Raw genomic sequence first — 20,607 nt, forward strand, 5'->3', positions numbered from 1 at the left:
ATTTTAGGCATCTTGTGTTCGGGAGGTTGGATCCGAGACGTGTTTTGAGTTGGTCATAGTGAAGGACGCGAGGTGTGAATTCTAGTGAGAACAATTTCCAGGAAGCCATGTTCCGTTCTTGAGCGAGCACCCACTGGGCCTCATGCAAGGTAGAAAGAGCCTGCGTATGTCAGCCTCCCATGATGTGGTCAGCATGTAAACTGCATGGGCAGGGCGCCAAATAACATCCTGTGCGCTGCTGAGCTGAGCTGGGGCACAGCCGCCTGTCTGCACAGAGAGCACCATGTCGCTCATGGTCGTCAGCATGGTGTGTGTTGGTGAGTCCTGGAAAGGAATAGAGGGAGGGAGTGCGGGGATGGAGATCTGGGCTCAGAGGTGGAGATATGGGTCTGGAGGTGGAGTTATGGGCCTGGAGTGGAGATAGGAACCTGGATGGGAGATAGGAGCCTGGAGTGGAGATATGGGCCTGGAGTGGAGTTACGGGCCTGCAGTAGAGATACGGGCCTGGAGGTGGAGATATGGGCCTAGAGGTGGATATCTGGGCCTGCAGTGGAGATATGGGCCTGGGATGGAGATATGGGCCTAGAGGTGGAGTTACAGGCCTGCAGTAGAGATATGGGCCTGGAGGTGGAGATCTGGGCCTGGAGTGGAGATATGGGCCTGGATTGAAGATATGGGCCTGGAGTGGAGATATGGGCTTGGGGTGGAGATCTGGGCCTGGGGTGGAGATATGGGCCTGGATTGGAGATATGGGCCAAGGGTAGAGATCTGAGCCTGGATTGGAGATATGGGTCTGGATTGGAGATATGGGCCTAGGGTGGAAATATCGGCCTGGAGTGGAGATATGGGCCTGGAGTGGAGATATGGGCTTGGGGTGGGGATATGGGCCTGGGGTGGGGATATGGGCCTCGAGGCTGGGTCTCTGCACAGCCAACAGCCGTGTTCTTCGGTGCAGGTAGGCAGTGAGGGTGAGTTTACCTTCAGCCCAGCAAGGGCCTAGCTGCCAAGACTCACAGCCCAGTGGGGGCAGCAAGGGAGGCCTGGTTTGCCTGCAGATGGATCGTCCATCATGATCTTTCTTTCCAGGGTTCTTCTTGCTGCAGGGGGCCTGGCCACATGAGGGTGAGTCCTTCTCCAAACCTTAGGGTGTCATCTCCCCACATAAGAGGATTTTCCTGAAACGCGAGGGAAGTCCTGTCAAGGAGTCTCTCATAAACTAGGAAGAGGGGACCCTGGGCTGCTCGGCCCACAATTCTGACCTCGCCTCCCTGGCCTTTCATTCCCTTGGCAGAGTCAGGTTCTCTGGGGACCAGGGTTAGACTGGGGTGCTCAAAGCTGGGGTGTGTGGTGGGGAAGTGGTAGGAACAGCAGATCCTCTGAGGACAAAGGTGTTACTCACACACTTCAGCATTTCCATGACGGTAGGGGCTGCAGTGTGGCTGCTGTCATTCTACCAGAAGAGGTGGGAAACCACAGCCATGGCCGTGACATTCCAAATCCTCTGATGGGGGCTCAGTTGTTTATTTTCGTTCAGGCATCCGCTTATATCCATTCACAAAGGACATGCCCTCTACCCCATGTCTACCTTGTGTTGTTGTATGTAAGTAATCTTACAGTATTAAAATCTAGTAGGAGTCCCTTACTCAGCACTTGCTCAAAGTTCTCAGCTGACACTTTTGTTGTAGGGAGATGCCATGTCTTTGCGGGATGGGTCCTTCCTTTAGCCCTGGGCACCAAGGTGTGATAACAGCCATAGAAACGTGGAAAGTGAGGAGAATCTTCTGAGCACAGGGAGGGAGGGGCAACTCCACATCCTCCTCTCTAAGGCGGCACCTCCTTCTCCCCAAGGTGGTCAGGACAAGCCCTTGCTGTCTGCCTGGCCCAGCCTTCTGGTGCCTCCAGGACATGTGATTCTTCAGTGTCACTCTTATCTTAGGTTTAACAACTTCAGTCTCTACAGGGAGGATGGGGTGCCTGTCCCTGAGCTCTACAACAGAATATTCTGGAACAGCCTTTTCATGGGCCCTGTGACCTCAGCACAAGCAGGGACCTACAGATGTCAGGGTTCACACCCACACTCCCCCAGTGGGTGGTCGGCATCCAGCAACCCCCTGGTCATCATGGTCACAGGTCAGAGGGCTCCTGTCTGGCATTCTCTTTGTCCCACCTCCTGAATCCCAGAGCTTCTGGTGGGCGTGTCCTTGAGGGTCCCATCACCGGGCCCTGACTGTATTTGGGTTAAAGGTGGATTGAATACAGGGAAATGGGTGCTGTGGTGGGAAGAATAATTGTCCCCAGTGATGACTGCATTCTAATCCCTGGAGTCTGTGACTATTTATGTTATAGGGGAAGGGACTGCAGGGGAAGATGGAGCTCAGGTTGTTGATGAGTTAACCTTGAGATGGGGAGACAGCCTGGACTGTCCCGCTGGGGTCAGTGTAATCACAAGGGTCCACATGAAAGGAGGAGGAAGAGGGGAGTGGGGATTAGAGCAGCGTAATGACAGTCTCCATCAGCTTTGAAGGTGGAGGAAGGCCACGAGCCATGAATCCAGGTGGCCTATAGAGGCTGGAAAAGTCAAGGAACTGATTCTCCTGAGTCTCCAGAGGGAACAAAGCCCTGCAGATGTCTTGATTTTAGCCCAGGAAAAACAGGGTCCAATTTCTGTCTCCAGAAGTGGAAGAGGTCAGTGTGTTCTCTCCTGCTGCCATGCTTCTGATAATTTTCTACAGCAGCAACAGGAAACCAACACTGGAACCCAGGTCAAGGACAAGTTAAGAAACGACACAAGGATAGCTGGGCATGGTGGCAGGCCCATGTAATGCTAGTGACTCGGGAGGCTGGGGGCAGGAGAATCACTTGAACCCAGGAGACAGAGGTTGCAGGGAGCCTAGACCACACCACTTCACTCCAGCCTGGGCAAAGGAGTGAGACTCTGTCTCCAAAATTAATTAATTAATTCAAGAAACCAAACAAGTAGAAGGTTGGTTACCCTGAGATCAGCAAGGGTGGGATGATGATGCCACCACCAGGCTCCATCCACAGAGGGAGGGGTTGAAACTCCTCAAACCAGCACCAGGAGCCAGCCTATGGAAGCTGGCACCATGGAGAAGGCACAGGCATGGCAAGAGTGGCTCCCAGTCCCCACCAGGAACAGGCTGTGTGGACACTGCTGCCTGCCTACCAGATCAGTTCATACCTCCTGCCAAGGATTCCAATTCATCCAAAAGAGATTGAACCAGGCTGCTAAGAGCCTGGATGTGCAGCCTATCCTGGTTCCTCTTCCACCCCCACATAGACAGCAGGAAAAACATTAGTGTGAAATACATACAACAGCCCAAGAGATCAGGCTGAGCCCAGCAGGAAGGGAATCAGAGGCTACTAGAGACAAGGGACAGAGAAGACGGAGGGAGACAGATGGAAGGACCTACACCAGGAGTTATGGGCACAGAAAAGAACATGAAGACACAGAGAGGAAGGAGAGAGACAGACACCAGTGAGGGGAAGCCTCACTCATTCTAGGTGCAATGGATGGGATGATAAAGAGAGACGCCTTCTAAACTCACAACCTCTCTTCCTAGGAGTCCACAGAAAACCTTCCCTCCTGGCCCTCCCAGGTCCCCTGGTGAAATCAGAAGAGACAGTCATCCTGCAATGTTGGTCAGATGTCAAGTTTGAGCACTTCCTTCTGCACAGAGAGGAGAAGGTTGAGGACACTTTGCGCCTCACTGGAGAGCTCCATGATGGGTTCTCCAAGGCCAACTTCTCCATCGGTCCCATGACGCCTGCCCTTGCAGGGACCTACAGATGCTATGGTTCTGTTACGCATTCCCCCTATCAGTTGTCAGCTCCCAGTGACCCTCTGGACATCGTGATCACAGGTAATAATGTCCGGACATTCTTCTCATTGTCATTGGGACGCAGAGTGAATGATCCAGAACTTGGAGGCCCAGGTCATTGTAAGGAAGATGAGCTTGGTATTCTTAAGGAGAGAAACTGACTTGGTGAGGTCTGTACCAACAGAGACAGAGAAACAGGAGACACAAGTACAGACCAGGTGTCATAACAGAGGACAGACACAGGGGCCATACCGAGAGTTAGAAAAGACACAAGGAGTTAAAGGAGACAGATAGACAGACATGTCCCAGAGAGAGGTGACCTTCCATGCTGACTTTGCTCAGAGACCTGGCACAGATTAGAAGTTTCATTTCTGTTTTACCTCCACAAAGTGTTCTCTACCAGGAAAACCCAAGGACACCCATATTTCTGACCTGAGTTGGGCCCTGTGGCCTCAGGCCTTGTGGCACCTACAGATGCCATGTTTATTCTGACACCTCTGCCTTCCATGCAATGGAGAGTAATCATCCCAGGATATCATGACCCCAGAACACCAACCCCTGTATGCTGTGTGAACTTGGGGTTCCCCAGACTAGATTCTGAGGCTCACATTCCAAATAACCCCACATATGAGAGGATCACTGAGAGACACAGAGAGAAATCAGGGACACCAAAAAGCAAAGACATAAACACACAGAGAATGAGCCAGAGGAAGGAGATTGAACGACTCACAGACACATAAAGAGAGAGAAAAGAGAGCAGAGAAGTGGCGAGAATGATGGAAGGGAGCAGAGAAAAGCACGAAAATTAGAGTCCTGAAGGAGAGGCACAAGGACTTAGAAAGATGGAGATGTGGGGATGAATTGCAGAGATTCCAAAGAGAACTAGAGAGACCGAGAGGCAGAGCAAGACAGATGATAGATGGATAGATATAGATAGATGATAAATAGGTAGATGATAGATAATAGGTTATAGGTACATAGATGATGATTGATTGACTCATTGATTAATAGATGATACATAGAGATGATGAGGATGAAGATACATAGATAACACATAGAGATAGAGAGGCAGACAAAGAGAGAAATCATAGAAAGAGAGAGATGATACATAGATATAGATAATAGATGATTGATGGATAGATAGACAATTGATAGATAAATAGATGATATATAGATATAGAGGACAGGTAGAGAATTTGTAGATAGACACTGAATAGATAAATAGATAGATCGGTAGATAATAGAAATATGCAGAAAGTTATGAACAAGACACAAAGTGAGAAACTCAGAATTTAAAAAAAAGTAACATCAAGTCAACCAATCCAAGGAGAGTCAGAGAGAATAAAACAATCCAAAAAGGGAAAACATATCTAGAGGTGGGGAAGTGAGGTCAGAGACCTAGAGAGACAGAGAAGGTGGAAGGAGGAAATAGACATGAAGAGAGATGGGGTGGAGGGTGAGAGAGAGAGACAGAGCATTAGGCCATAGAGCAGGGGAGTGAGTTCTCAGCTCAGGTGTGAGGGGAGCTGTGACAAGGAAGAACCTCCCTGAGGAAACTGCCTCTTCTCCTTCCAGGTCTATATGAGAAACCTTCTCTCTCAGCCCAGCCAGGCCCCATGGTTCTGGCAGGAGAGAGCGTGACCTTGTCCTGCAGCTCCAGGAGCTCCTTTGACATCTACCATCTACCCAGGGAGGGGGAGGCTCATGAACTTAGGCTCCCTGCAGTGCCCAAGGTCAATGGAACATTCCAGGCTGACCTTCCTCTGGGTCCTGCCACCCACGGAGGGACCTACAGATGCTTCGGCTGTTTCCGTGACTCTCCCTATGAGTGGTCAGACCCGAATGACCCACTGCTTGTTTCTGTCACAGGTGAGGAAACCAATCTGTTCCCCAAATAGTGGGACTCAGACGGACTACAATGGCCACATTCAGGGGAGCCTCAGATGGAGGGGGTGGCCGTGGGGGTGTCAGCCAGAGATGCTGGATAGAAGAGACATAAAGCAAACATACAGAAAGAGACATAGACAGACAGAGAGAGCGAGGCAGACAGATCACATCAGGATTTGGGGTGGTAACCGCAACCCTACCTGAAGCTTGCAGATAGAGCACAGGCCACATAAACCACTTCCCAGTCTTCGTACAGAGGCCCACCTGGGATGCATCTAAACAGCATCAGTGCTGACTCAGGAGCATGAAAGGCCAGGCTCAGATTGGAAAGACTAGAGGTAGCATTGGCCGCCCACCATTGCCCATTTCCAGAAGCCCCCACCTCTCACCAAAGAGTGATTTCCACGTGGGGGGCACAGATGCGACCATCGTTAGGGGAGCCCCAATGTCTCTTGATGGGAGGCATTTTCCACCCTGGATGTCTCTTGCTCTCTCCACACCTTGGAGACTCAGTGGGGGAGTCTTCTCTGGGGACTCGGGGAGGGCCTCCCCGGGATTTGCAGGATTTCCAAGCTAGATGACAACGTGACAGGTGGAAACAGGCCCATTCCTTCACCAGGGGCCCCAAGCTCCATCCCAGGAGATGAGAAGAGGCTCTTCTCATTGATCAGTGGATCCCTGAGGGGACAGAGGCTCAGCACTGAAGGCTGAGAAGGATCTGCCACTTCTCTGCTCAGTGGCCTCAAGCCAGACATCTTCCCTAAAGATTTCCGGTGATTCTCCATCAGCATTTAGGGCTGTGGCCACCAACCTGGGTGTTGGTCTGTAGGAACCTTTCATTTCTGACCTTCCATAACTGAGTTCTCTTCCTAAATGTGGAATGCCTTGTACTCCATGTTATTCTCTCCCCAGAAAGAATGTGTGGCTTGTCTGCTCTCCAGCCCTGTCATGGAGATTGATAATCCTTAGGGAGCAAGAGGAGAGGGAAAGAACAAAGTGTGAGACCACCTAAGTGCTACTGGTTGAGGTTCCATTTGCCAGTGAAGGGACTTCACTCAGCCGAGGGGGCAACTCAGGGAAGTCAGCCGAGGGAGGGAATTAGAGTAGAGACAACTGAGCTCACCCAGTAAATGACCCCTTCACTACCTCATTCATCTAATATTTACTTCACACCTACCATCAATTCTCTCTGTTTCATGGCCAGGAGTAAACAGCACAGCCGAGCTCCTTGGTTCATGATGCTCACATTGCTGTGGGGTGAGAGAGAGAGGCAGAACATGAATGAATGAATGAGAGAATGGATGAATGAGTGAATGGATGAATGAGTGAATGATGGAATGAGTGAATGAATGAATGAATGAGTGAATGGATGAACGAATGAGTGAATCCTTAGCACTTGGTGAAAGTGCCATGCACAGAATGAAATGAATAAACATGGAACGTTGTCATTTGGAGTGTGCAGGAGGGAACATCTCACTGAGACCTCACCAGGGAGATCACATTTAAACTCCGATCTTAGAGACAAGAGGGAGTGAGCCCTGGGGAGTGTGTTGAAAGGAACTTTCACGGACTTAGGACATTGGGGATGACCCTAATGTGAGAATGAGCTTGGTGTGTTCCAAGAAGTCCATGGACCTGCTGTATGGTGAGGGCTGGTCAGAATCCAGTCAGATTTCTAAATGTCTTAGTGCTTATAAGGAATGTGAGTCCTGTGGTTGGGAGTGGACTTATACCTTGGGTCAGGTCCAACAATTATCTTTCTAAATCCTCTCCAATTGCCTGAACCACTTCTATCAACAACTGAGAAAAGAGGAGTGTTAAACACCCCACTGTGGCTGTGGATTTGCCTACCTGTCCGTTTATTTCCGCGACCCTTCCTCTATGTATATTTGCAGGAATGTTGCTGGGAGTGGTTAAGTGTAAACTGATTATATATTCCTGGTAAATCAAAAATACTATAAATTTACCTCCTTTTTTCCTACATTTTATGCTTAATGTTTTCCACTGATTTTTCCCAAAGACTAATTTTGTCTAATTTTAATATAGTTATACCACATTTCTAACAGTTAGTGATTGGTTGGTATATTTCCACATTGTTTAATTTCAAACTCTGTGAATTATTAACATTGAGATATGTCCTTCATAAATTTCAAACAATTCGCCTTAGAAAATAAGACTTTCTGACAATCTTTGGTTTATGTTAGGGCAGTGTTTCCAATCATATTTTTGTAATTATTACGTTGTGTTTCCCTGATTCCCTTTTTTTCCCACAGATTTCTTTTGTGGTTTTATATTTCAAGCATTCTATTTTTTATCTACATCATTTAGGAATACATATATGGTGTGCCTATCCTGAAGTTGTTACATATTCTTAAAATTGAAATTAATCATTTCAGAGATTAAACTGCAAATATAAAAACATATTTCCACTCTTCCTGTGTAAGAACAGGATTTTAGAGCATATTTAGTACATATGTTTGTATTTACTTATATGATGTTTTGTTTTGTGGTATATATAATTCCATCTTTTTCAGAAATTACACAGGGGCATGTTTTCATACACTATTGTACGGTCCATATTCATTTTTGGCATAGCCATATTTTTAGTTCTTCCTCTGCTCTTAGTTCTTGTCACAATCTTCGACACCCCATCTGGTTTCACTTTCTTTATCTTTGAGGCACGGTCATCAGAATTTCCTTTAGGGTCAGTGAGAAAAGCTTTCTTTGCCCTTTTGTCTTTCAGTTCTGTTTCTTTCCTGCGTTGATCTCGGACAGTAACTGTACTATGTAAGGAATTGTCGGTGGCTGGTGACGGTATCTTAGCTGGGTGAAGATGCTATTCTACTGGCTTATGTTTTCCTTTTTTCTGTGGGGAAGACAATGCTTGGCTCCCTATAAATCCTTACCAGCTGATCCTTTTCCTCTGGCTAATTTTAAGGGTTGGTTATGCTTTTATGCAGCTTTTCTGTAATGTTGAACGTGAGGTGTGTTTACTTCATTCTGCCTGGCATTCACTGGATTTCTTGAACCTGTGGATTGATGTATGTGTATACTTCCTCCAAATAATCAACAATTGCCTCTTTAAAGATTGCTTCTAACCTGTTTTCTCATTCTTTCTTTTTGGAACTCAAGTTAGGAGCATTCTAAAACTGTTGTCAATTTTTACCCTGTCACAAAACTGCTCTTTCTTGTTTCAGTTATTTTCTTTTTCTGTGCATTAATATTGACAGTTTCCTCTGACGTAGATGATATTCTCTTCACTGTTGTGTACACAACATTTTAACTAGTTATTCTGGTTTAAATTGAATATTGACTTTATCTACATATCATGATTGATTACTGTGTACAGACTTTCTTTTCTATTTGTATAAATTTATGAGGTACACGTGTAATTTTGTGACATGGGTATATTGCACAGTGGTGAAGTCAGGACCTTTACTATATCCATCACCCAAATACTGTACATTGTACTCATTAAGCAAATTCTCATTACTCACCCACGTCCTGCCACCCTCCAGCCTTCCAAGCCTCTGCTGTCCGTCATTCCACACTCTACGTCCATGTGTACACATTACTCCCCTCCCACGTAGAGTGAGAAGATGTGGTATTTGTCTTTCTGAGTTGTTTTATGTAAAATAATGGCATCCAGCTCCATCTATGTTGCTGCAAAAGACATGGTTTTATTTTTTATGACCAAATAGTATTTCGTTGTGTATACACGCATCCTTTTTTAAATCCAATCATTCATTCACAGACACTTAGACTGATTTCATATCTTTGCTATTGCAAACAGTGCTGCAATAAACATACAGGTGCAGGTATTTTTTGAGTAGATACCCAGCAGTGGGAACCCTAGATCGAATGGTGTTTCTATTTTTGGTTCTCTGCCAAATCTCCATACTGTCTTCCATAGAGGCTGTACTAATTTACGTACCGGCCAACAGTGTATAAGAGTTTCCTTTTCTCTGCATCCTTGCCAACACCTGTTATATGTTTCACTTTTTCTTTTTTTTTTTTTTTTGAGATTGATTCTTCCACTGTCGCCCAGGCTGGAGTGCAGTGGCACCATCTCCACGTGCTGCAACCTCCACCACCCGGGTTCGAATGATTCTCCTGCCTCAGCCTCCTGAGTAGCTGGGATTACAGAACCACACCACCACGCCCAGCTAATCGTTTGTATATTTAGTAGAGACGGGGTTTCACTATGTTGGTCAGGCTGGTCTTGAACTCCTGACCTCCTGATCCACCCGCCTCACCCTCCCAAAGTGCTGGGATTACAGGTGTGAGCCACTGCTCCCCACCAGCATTTTTAATAATAGCCATTCTGACTACTGTAAGATGATATCTCATTGTGGTTTCAATTTGCATTTCTCTGATGACTAGTGATGTTGAACATTTGTTCGTATGCTGTTTGGCCAGTCGTATGTCATCTTCTGAAAAATGTGTATGAATATCCCTTTGCCCACTTTTTAATGCTATTATTTGAGGGGTTAGTTTAGTTGTTTGAGTTGCCTAGAAATTCTGGATGTTAGTTCCCTGTTGGATGCATAGTTTGCAAACATTTTCTTTCATTCTGCAGGTTGCCTGTTCACTCTGCTATTATTTCCTTTGCTGGGCAGGAGCTCTTTCATTTATTAAGTCCTGTTGGTCTAGTTTTATTTTTATTGCCTGGGCTTTTGAGGTCTTAGTGATGAATTCTTTGCCTAGAGCAATGTCCAGAAGAGTTTCTCTTTGGGTTTCCACTGGTGATTTTATAGTTCTGTTTTTGCATTTAAGCTGTTAATTATTAAGTTAATTTTTGTGTATAATGACAGATATGGGTCCAGTTTTATTCTTCTGCATATGGCTATTTAGTTTTCCCAGCAACATTTATTCAAAAGGATATCTTTCCCCAGTGTATGTTTTGTTGACTTTGTCAAAGATTATTCACTGTAGATATGAGGCAGTATTTCTGGGCTCTCTATTCTGGTCTATTGATCTCTGTTTCTATGTCTATACCAGCACCGTGCTATTTCAGTTACTATAGCCTTAGAGCATAGATTGAAGTCAGATAGCGTGATGCCTCCAGGTTTCTACATTTCCCTAGAATTGCTTTGTCTATTAGGATCTTTTTTGGTTCTGTATGAATTTTAGGATTGCTTTTTCTAATTCTGTGAAAACTGGTGTTATTATTTTCATATAAGAATTGCACTGAATCTGTAGATTGCTTAGGCAGTATGGTCATTTTAACAACATTAATTCTTATGATCCGTGAGCGTGGAATTTTTTTTCTTTTTTTTGTGTTATCTATAATTGCTTTCATTGGTGTCTTACATTTTCCTGGTAGAGATCTTTCACTACCTTGGTTAAATATATTCCTGAGTGTTTTAATTTTGCGTATCTATTGTAAACGGGATTGCCTTCTTGATTTGGTTCTCAGCTAGATCATTATAGGTGTAAAGAAATGCTACCGGTTTTTATGCATTGATTTTGTATTCTGAAACTTTACTTAGTTGATTTATCAATCATAAGAATTTTTGGCAGGGTCTTTAGGATTTTCTAGATTTAAGATCATAGCATCAGAAATAAAAATAATTTTACTTCCTCTTTTCTAATTTGGATTTTTACTTCTTCCTGTTGCCCGATAGCTCTGACAAGGCTTCCAGTACTATGTTGATAGAGAGTGGTGGATGTCCGTGTCCTTGTCTTGTGCCAGTTCTCAGAGGAGTGCTTTTAACTTTTCCTGTTCAGTATGATGTTGACTCTAGGTTTCTCATCTATGGCTTTTATTACTTTGAGGTATGTTCTTTCTATGCCTAAGTTTTTGAGGGTTTTCATCAGGTAAGGATGTTGGATTTTTTTTTACAGATGCTTTTCTTTATGTCTATTGAGATGACCATATGGTTTTTGTTCTAGATTCTGCTCATTCTTCTAAGTGGATGAGACATGCCGAAAAAGCATTTAGTCAGCCATCTTGGAAACAAGCATCTCAGATGTTTTCTTTCTCTATAGCTCATTCCTTCTTACCAGTGTTTTCAATTTTCTACTTAATTTTGTAAAGAGAGTAAATGATATAATTTCCACATATGTTTCCTCTGCCAAATCAGACTCACTCTGCTTCCTTTCCTTGTATGCATAACCTGCACAGCATACACACAAACATCTATTGCTTTGGAGAATTAGTTTGGGAACATTTTTGAAATGTACAGAAAAAATGTATATCTTCAAAAGAAATTTCTGTTTGTGGCAAAAGGCTTCTGAAGGTGCTCATGATGATATAGGGAGAAGAGGGGTTCTGGACAGGAAGAATTTTATGAAGGTGAGATGGGGAAATAGCTCCATTTCAGAGCTTCTGGGGAGGGAGGCGCCTGGCCCACATGGAAAGGTCTCTGATCTTACCCTCACCCTCCAGCCCCTGTTCTCCAGGACTATACTGTGGAGAATTCCATCAGGATGGTTGTGGCCGGTCTGGTCTTCCTGGCACTTTTGGCAATGCTGGCTAAGACCTGGTGGAGCCATGAGGGGCCACAGGTGGAAATGGAAGAAACATGACTGAAGCTGGCTGGAGTGAATGGCGGACTCCTACTGAACGGATCCTGGCTGCAAACCCCACTGCAACCATTGCCAACGCGGATCTGAAATGCATAGAGACCCAAGTCTTTGTGGGAGCTTTGCAAAATATACAAGGAATACCTTTCTTAAATATTCAGGGAACACTTTCTAAAGGTCAAAGAGGATAGGTGAAGGACACGAGAGAACTCTCAATGACACACTTGGATCCACTCACAGACAACCCACATAAAATTCTTTCCAGGTCTCTGTGGGATCTTGGACTATGTATCTTCTCCATTCTCCTCATTATTACATCTAATGTACCACCCTATGTGTGTGGTTTTTTTTGTTGTTGTTCTTATTCATGTTCCCTTGTCCTCCTTCTTCTTCTTTTTTATTCCTCTTCATTCTCTCCTTCTTCTTTCTTCCTTTTCTTCTCTTTCTTCTTCTCCTTTAACTTTTGACTTGTTTTCTCAGCTTATTCTCTTTAACTTTTGGCTTTTCTTCTCACAGTTTGCCTTATGTTAACCTTTGTGATCTACTTTCTATATATATAAACCCAAATGTCTAAAATAGCCCAAATTTAAAATGTTACTTTCTGTAGCAGTGACACATCACCACAGAGACAACCACAAAGTTAAAATCTTTAAAGAAGCATCAAACTTCTGTGTTACAAGTTTTATTAAATCTTTTGAAATGCATATGTCCTTTAATGTACATATTCCAAATGTAGAAGAAATAATTTTTGAAACACCATGAAATTAATAGATTACTATTTTTATTAATGAGTTGTTTAAATGCCATGGTATTTCAAACACAGCTTTGTTCTGAGGCCATGATTAAAATAGTGAATTTTTTGCCTTCTTTGTAGTCTCAAGGCTTCTTCTTATACCTTGACCTGTCACATCTCCTTACTACTCCAGTATAAATTACACTATTGGCAGTTAATTTTAAATTTTGAACATAGTTTTGGAGTCTTAATACATTAAGAGAGAGAACTCAATTTTTGCCCCTGGAGAGAAGTTCAAATCAAATTTCAACAGCCAAAATGTTCATATATTGGTCTTTGCCAAGTCTTAAGTAGTGTAGGTAACTTCTCAGTCCATCTGCAGAAAAATACTTTGTAGCCAGTACTGGTTCGCAGAAAACTAGGTAGTAAAATCTTTGAGACTTTTTATGCTGCAAATAATCTGATAGAAAAATACTTGTAAATTAATACATCAGAACAATTTCACCTTTTGTAACTAAGATAATTACAACTCAGAAATGGCTGCAGAACACGTTAAAGAAGTCTCCTAAGAAATAACTTTAGAAGTGAAGAAACCTAGACATTCTGTCGGTGGGAGATTGGCCAGATGGGTTTCAAGTGTGTTGTATCAGCTGTGACTTTTTGTAATGTTCTTGCTACCACAATATCCACTCATCCATCCCGAATAATTGTGAGGAAACATTGTCCTTGGGATAATATTCATTTGCTAAAGACAGGGATGATACCTCAAGGTGCCACTATATACATCGAGGGGATCCACAAAAGTCCATTCAGTAAAATGTAGTCGGCATCTTAGGGTAGGTTGATTCCACCTCTAAAAAAGTAGGTACAACATCAGGTTGATTTTTCCAAAGAAAAGTGGTGATTGGCCATCTCTAGTCTCAATGTAAACGGTAATACTGATGAGTGTAGAAAAGGCAGGGAAGAGGATTGACAATAAGTGACACTCATTGTTTTCATCTGAGCTTTGAAACTGAAAGAGGAACACGGGAGTGAGATGTCTGGGAACAAACCCCTTCTTTTTCCACGTAAACAGAGTGGAAATTGGACACTGAATTTTGGTGTACAGCAAAATCCTAAGCCCATAGTTGGGTTGAATGCGGTCATGTTGTACATCCTGGTTTCACCGCAGACATTGGAGGAAAACAGCCTGTATTCATAAGAGGCTGTCCCTCAGGTCACTGCCCAGAATATCCGGAGTTGGTGCTCACAGGGTTGGGAACTCTCCTGGACCAGACAGGCTCTGGATATGGGGGGCACCAAGCTCCCCGGGGCCATGCCTCCACAGCTCTCTTCTCACCTCAGTTCTTGACCATTTCCCAAACCTCTGACCTCACCTTCATTCATCCATGGTGAACACACTAAAGCTGGCCTTCAAAGCTTGAGACAGAGGAGAATTGGGCTTCATCTCTGGGAACTACAAGTAGGGAGTGGAGACCCAGTTCTGATCTGAGAGAAGGGAGAAGATCCTGGATCCCACTGTGGATGGGAACAAGTATGTTTCTCTTTTGTGCTTCGACTCTGTGTCCAAGCATGTCTGAGATGTGATGAAGACGAATCTTCCTTTCCTCGTCCATTTTCTCATGCCAGAGAATTGGAATCTTATATTCCATTAACTCTTTTTGTTCTGTTCATCCAGACTCTACGAAGGAGAAAGGAAAAGATGTGATACTGTAATTTTGCTCCATTTGTCTAAAATGGGTAGGCTGCAACTCTTCATGAAGTGATACCTTTTCTAGCTCTTGTTGGAGGTGTCTCAGGACTCATGACTTTGGGGAACCTACAACTGTGTCAGTCTGGGGAAACTGCAAATATTCTTGTCTTACATTTGTCTCCAGCCAATTGTGATGGACTCCAGCGACCTGCAATTGCTGTTATTGCAGGTAAAATGTACCTGAGTCAGGCCACAGTTCTCCTGGACTATAAGGCCCTGGCCATGTTCCTGAGGTGATTCTGTTCATCTAATATAATAATAATAACACACTAAAAATGGCAAGCCATTGTTAATTCCTGAAGTCTCATTTGAAAATTACTAAATGTCTGTTATTTTATGGTGTTTACATTATATGTAGACAGATAAACTACACACACACACACACACACAGAAGAATGGATTGGTTCATGTAGAAACGTAAATAATTCAAGATGAGAGGATGAAATGTCACGGCACCTACTATTCTATTTTAGATAAAGGGTCTATGAAAAGGATTGATTTCATTTTATGTTTTATTTGTTGACATTTGAACACAAACTATGTAAGTGAGGGAGTCGATTTGAAAGGGAGAAGAGCAAGTTCAAACACATTCAGGTGAGGTCATGCTTTACATGTTTTAATTGAAATGATCCATCTTGGGAGTAGATCAGTAACTGAGATGGTGCCAGGAATGTTAAAAAGCTTTTGTCAGTCCTAAATATTGACAAATAAAATTATTAAACTCTTAGAAGAAAACACAAGGGAAAAGCTCCACAACATTGGATTTGGCAGTGATCCTTTAGATGTGACAACAATGGCACAGGCAACTACAGAAAGAATTAACAAGTTAGACTTTATGAAAATTTTGAAATATTGTGACTCAAAAGACAACATCAGTTACTTCACATGCCAAGGAAAAACAACTTTTAAGACATTATTATCAAAGTAAAAAGACAACCCACAGAATGGGAGAAAATATTTTCAAATCATATCACCTGTAAAGGATCAATATCCAGAATATACAGACAACTCCTAAAACTCAGCCACAATAAACTCAATTCAAAAATGGGCAAAGAACTTAAATAGACATTTCTCCAAAGAACATACACATGAAAAGATATTCAGCATCACAAATCATTAGGGAAATACAAACCAAAGCTATACCAGATGCCACTTCATACCCCTTAGGATGGGTATCATCCAAAACAACAACAACAACAACAGAGTTTCTATACACTAACAACAAACTATCCAAAAAATTTTACAAGAAAATAAGCCCATTTACAATAACTACAGAAAACAAAACATGCAGGAATAAATTCATCCAAGGAGTAGAAAGATGTGTACACAAAAGCTATAAAACATTGATGAAAAACTCAAGAAAAAAACAAATAAATCAAAAGATATTCCATGTTCACGGATCAGAAGGATTAATATTGTTCAAATGTCCATTTTATCCAAAGTGATTCAATGCAACCATTATCAAAAATCCAATGACTTTTTTTCACAGAAATAGAAAAAACAGTCCTAAAATTCACGTGGAACTACAAAAGACCTCAAATAACCAAAGCAACCTAGAGGGAAAGGAACAAAGTTGGAAGCATCACATTACCTAAACTACTACTAAACAAACTAGATTACAAAGTTACAGTAATTAAAACAACACAGTACTTGCATAAAAACAGACACATAGACCAATGGAAGTGATTCATAGCCCAGGAAAAAAATGCATGCATTTAGGGTCAAACAGTTTTTGGGATGTTGTCAAGAACACACAAAGGAGAAGCAACAGTCTCTTTAATAAATGGGGTTGGGAGACTGCATGTCCACATGCAGAAGAATGGAAGTGGACATTTGTCTCACAGAACATACAAAGTCAACTCAAGATAGATTAATGACTTAAATGTAAGATGAAAGACTATAATCCCAGCAATTTGGGAGGCCAAGGCAGGCGGATCACCTAAGTTCAGGATTCCAAGACAAGCACGGCCAATATGGTGAAATCCCATCTCTACTAAAAATACAAAAAACATCTAGGTGTGGTTGTGGGTGCCTGTAATCTCAGCTACTCAGGAGGCTGAGACAGGAGAATCACTTGAACCCAGGAGGTAGAGGTTGCAGTGAGCCGAGATCGCACCACTGCACTCCAGCCTGGGCAACAGAGTGAGACTCCATCTTAAAAAACAAACAAACAAAAAAAAAAAAAACTACTAAAAGAAATCAAGGGAAAACTCCACTGACTTGGGCAAAACCTTTTTGGATATTATCCCAAAGGCCCAGGCAACAAAAGCAAAAGTAGACAAATAACATTATATCAAATTGAAAGTTTCTGCAAAGAAAAAAAAAATTCAACAAATGGAAAGACAACCTATGGAATGGGAGGATAGGAGAATATATTTGCACCCATACATCTAATAAGGAATTAATATCCAAAATATATAAGAAACTCAAGCAACTCAATGGTAAGAAACCAAATAACCCAATTTTAAAAAGGGCAAAGTATCTGAATAGGCATTTCTAAGAATAAGACAAATCACCAAAAGGTATATGAAAAAATGATGAGCATTAATAAACATCAGCTAAACAAAAATTAAAACTAGAATGAGATATCACCTCACACCTCTTAGAATGACCATTAATAGTCTGGGCACAGTGGCTCATGCCTGTAATTCAGGCACTTTGGGAGGCCGAAGCAGGGAGATCACCTGAGGTCAGCAGTTCTAAACCAGACTGGCCAATATGGCAAAACCCCATCTCTACTAAAAATACAAAAATTAGCAGGGTTTGGTGGCTTGCACCTGTAGTCCCAGCTACTCTGGAGACTGAGGCAGGGGAATCACTTGAACCCAGGAGGCAGAGGTTGCAGTTGGCCGAGATTGTGCCACTGCACTCCAGCCTGGGTGACAGAGCAAGACTGAGTCTCAAAAAAAAAAAAAAAAAAGACCGTTATCAAAAACATAAAAAATAACAAGGGTTAATGAGGATGTGGAGAAAAGGGAACATTTGTATGCAGTTGATGGGAATGTAAATTAGTACAACCATTATGGAAAACAGCCTGGAAGTTCCTGAAAAATTAAACATAGAATTCACATATGTTCTGCAATCCCACTACTGCTCATGTATCCAAAGGAAGTGGAATCAGTATGTTGAAGAGATATCTGCATTACCATGTTTACAGCGGCATTATGCATAACAGCCAAGCTGTGGAATCAACCTTACTGCCCATCTATGGGTGCATGGACAAAGAAAATAAGGTATACAACAGGAACGTAATGAAGTACTATACAACCTTTTCAACAAAGAAGGAAGCCATGTCATTTGTGACAATGTGAATAAACTTAGAGGACATTATGTTAAGGGTAACAATCCAGGCACAGAAAGACAAATGCCACATGATCTCATATGTGGAGTGTAAGAAGTGGAACCCAGAGAAACAGTAAAATGGTCGTTGAAAGAACCTAGGGGAGGAGAGGGATTGAAGAGATGTTGGTTAAAGGATGCGAAATTTCAGTTAGAAGAAATTGGTTGAAGAGATCTATTGTATGTCTTGGTGACTCCAGTTAATAACAACTTATGGTGTATTGAACATTACTAAGAGATTAGATTTTAAGTGTTCTCACCACACACACAAAACATACAAGTATGTGAAAAAATAAATATGATAAAGAGGTTGTTTCATCCTTTCCACAATGTGTACCTATATGAAAACATCATGATGTACACCACAAATACCCTTTCCTCATTAATTACATTTGGGTTTTTTTTTTTTTTTTTGAGACGCAGTTTTGCTGTTGTTGCCCAAGCTGGAGTGCAATGGCGTGATCTCCATTCACTGCAACCTCCGCCTCCCAGGTTCAAGCGGTTCTCCTGACTCAGCCTTCCAAGTAACTGGGACTACAGTTGTGTGCCACCCCGTCTGGCTATATTTGTGTTTCTAGTAGAGACAGGGTTTCGCCATGTTGGCCAGGCTGGTCTCGAACTCCTGACCTCAGGTGATCCACCCGCTTCGCCCTCCCAAAGTGCTGGGATTTCAGGCTGAGACACCACGCCCAGCCTGTACATTGACTTTCTACCCTTAAACTGTGCTGAAGTTTGTTTCTAAGATGTAGGAGCCTTTGGGCAGAGACTATGGGGTTTCTAGGTATAGAAATTATCTCATTTTCAAACAGAGGGAATTTGACTACCTCTCTCTACTACTCTCTTCTTACTTGGACGCCTTATAATTCTTTCTCTTTCCTGATTGCTCAGTCCAGGACTTCAAGTACTATGTTGAATAGGATGGTGAGAGTGGGCATTCTTGTCTTGTTTCACTTATGAAGGGAACTCCTTCCAGCTTTCACTCATTCAGTATGATGTTGGTTGTGGGTTTGTCATAGGCGGTTCTTATTATATTGAGTTATGTTTCTTCAATGCTTAGCTTGTTGAGGGCTTTTAACATGAAGAAATGCTTAGTAAAAGGTATGTTCTACATGTGTGTTGAGAAGATTATGTGGTTTTTATTTTTAGTTTTGTTTAGGTGATGAATCACATGTATTGATTTGTGTATGTTCAACCAACCTTGCATCCTAAGAATAAAGTCGACTTGATCATGGTGGATTTGCTTTTTGATATGCTGCGGGATTCAGTTCTTAGTATTTTGGGGGGATTTTTGCATCTATGTTCATCGGGAATATTGGCATGTAGTTTTCTTTTGTTTAATGTTCTTTTCTGTCTTTAGTATCAGGGTGATGCCAGCCTTATGGAATGAGCAAAGGCCACCCTGGGCAAACAGTGAGACCCATCTCTTTTTAAAAATTATGAGTTTTACAAATTTAAAATGCATAGTGAGAAAGTTCTTACAAACTCCAGAAAGGTAGGTGTAAATAAGAGACATCTGTAAGAATGACAGCACGTTAAATGTGTATTTTTCAACCTTCAGTTACTGCAATGTTCCAGTATCAAGTTAGAGGATGTTATCAGTCTGATATTTTTTCCTCAAATGAGAGAGAGAAAGAAAGACACACAAACAACACAGGGAGAAAAAAAGCACACGTTACAGAGAGACAAAAAGGGAGACAGGGAACTGTGAATTTGGACTCTTGGGTCATAAGACAAATTCTAGATAACACGAGCAGACCCTCAATTGACATATTGTGTTTTTGCTAATAAGGTGGAATTCTATGATGCTAAATAACTATATAGTCTTTTCTACTGAGATTTAAATCATTTGATCTGTTTCTGGCTTAACAGGAAAAATACAACCATGGAAAATTATGATAATTTATTTAATACAATTCCTCTATAATGTTAATAAAACCTATTAGGTATTTTGCATATTACATATCAAGGAGAATTTGAATCTCAGGTGGAAACAAAAAAATACATCAAAAGTTCCTCATGTGAGTGCAGAATTCAATCGTCCTGTGCAGGGGTAAGTGGGTCTGAGATGTGTTTTGAGTCTGGCCGTTGTGCATGATGTAAAGTGACAAGTCTAGTCTGCAGTTTTCAGAAAGCCTCATCCTCCCTTGACTGGACTCCCCACTTGAACCTCATATGACGTAGAAGCAGCCTACCTATGTCCCCTTCGCATGTTGTGGTCAATGTGTCAACTGCACGATCCGGGCTCCTCACCACATCCTCTGCACCGGTCAGTCGAGCGGAGTCACTGCGTCCTGGCAGCAGAAGCTGCACCATGTCCGTGACGCCCATGGTCGTCATCCTGGCATGTCTTGGTGAGTCCTGGAAGGGAAGGAGCACCAGGGTTACACTGTGGGCCTGCAGACTGGGTGTCTCCCCAGCAGAGAGCCATGTTCTGAAGCAAGTGAGTGGTGAGGCTGAGTTAATTTTCAGTCCAGCATGGCGCCCAATGGCTCAGGAGGAAAGGGCAGGTTGGTGCCGAAATGAATAGT

At 42.8% G+C, this 20,607-nt stretch overlaps 1 protein-coding gene across 1 annotated transcript in view; it reads left to right on the forward strand.

Annotated features, from left to right (window-relative positions):
- The first annotated feature begins 283 nt into the window (after positions 1-283).
- The window catches only part of LOC100437736 (uncharacterized), a 46,586-nt gene continuing 26,262 nt past the window's right edge, over positions 284-20,607 (forward strand). Inside the window, 5 exon segments of the mRNA XM_063719800.1 lie at positions 284-317; positions 1,087-1,122; positions 1,849-2,130; positions 3,582-3,881; positions 5,415-5,708. Of these exon segments, the coding sequence (XP_063575870.1) occupies positions 284-317; positions 1,087-1,122; positions 1,849-2,130; positions 3,582-3,881; positions 5,415-5,708 (946 nt within the window).

The sequence above is a fragment of the Pongo abelii genome, chromosome 20 (genome assembly GCF_028885655.2).
Source record: "Pongo abelii isolate AG06213 chromosome 20, NHGRI_mPonAbe1-v2.0_pri, whole genome shotgun sequence".
Lineage (NCBI taxonomy): Eukaryota > Metazoa > Chordata > Mammalia > Primates > Hominidae > Pongo > Pongo abelii.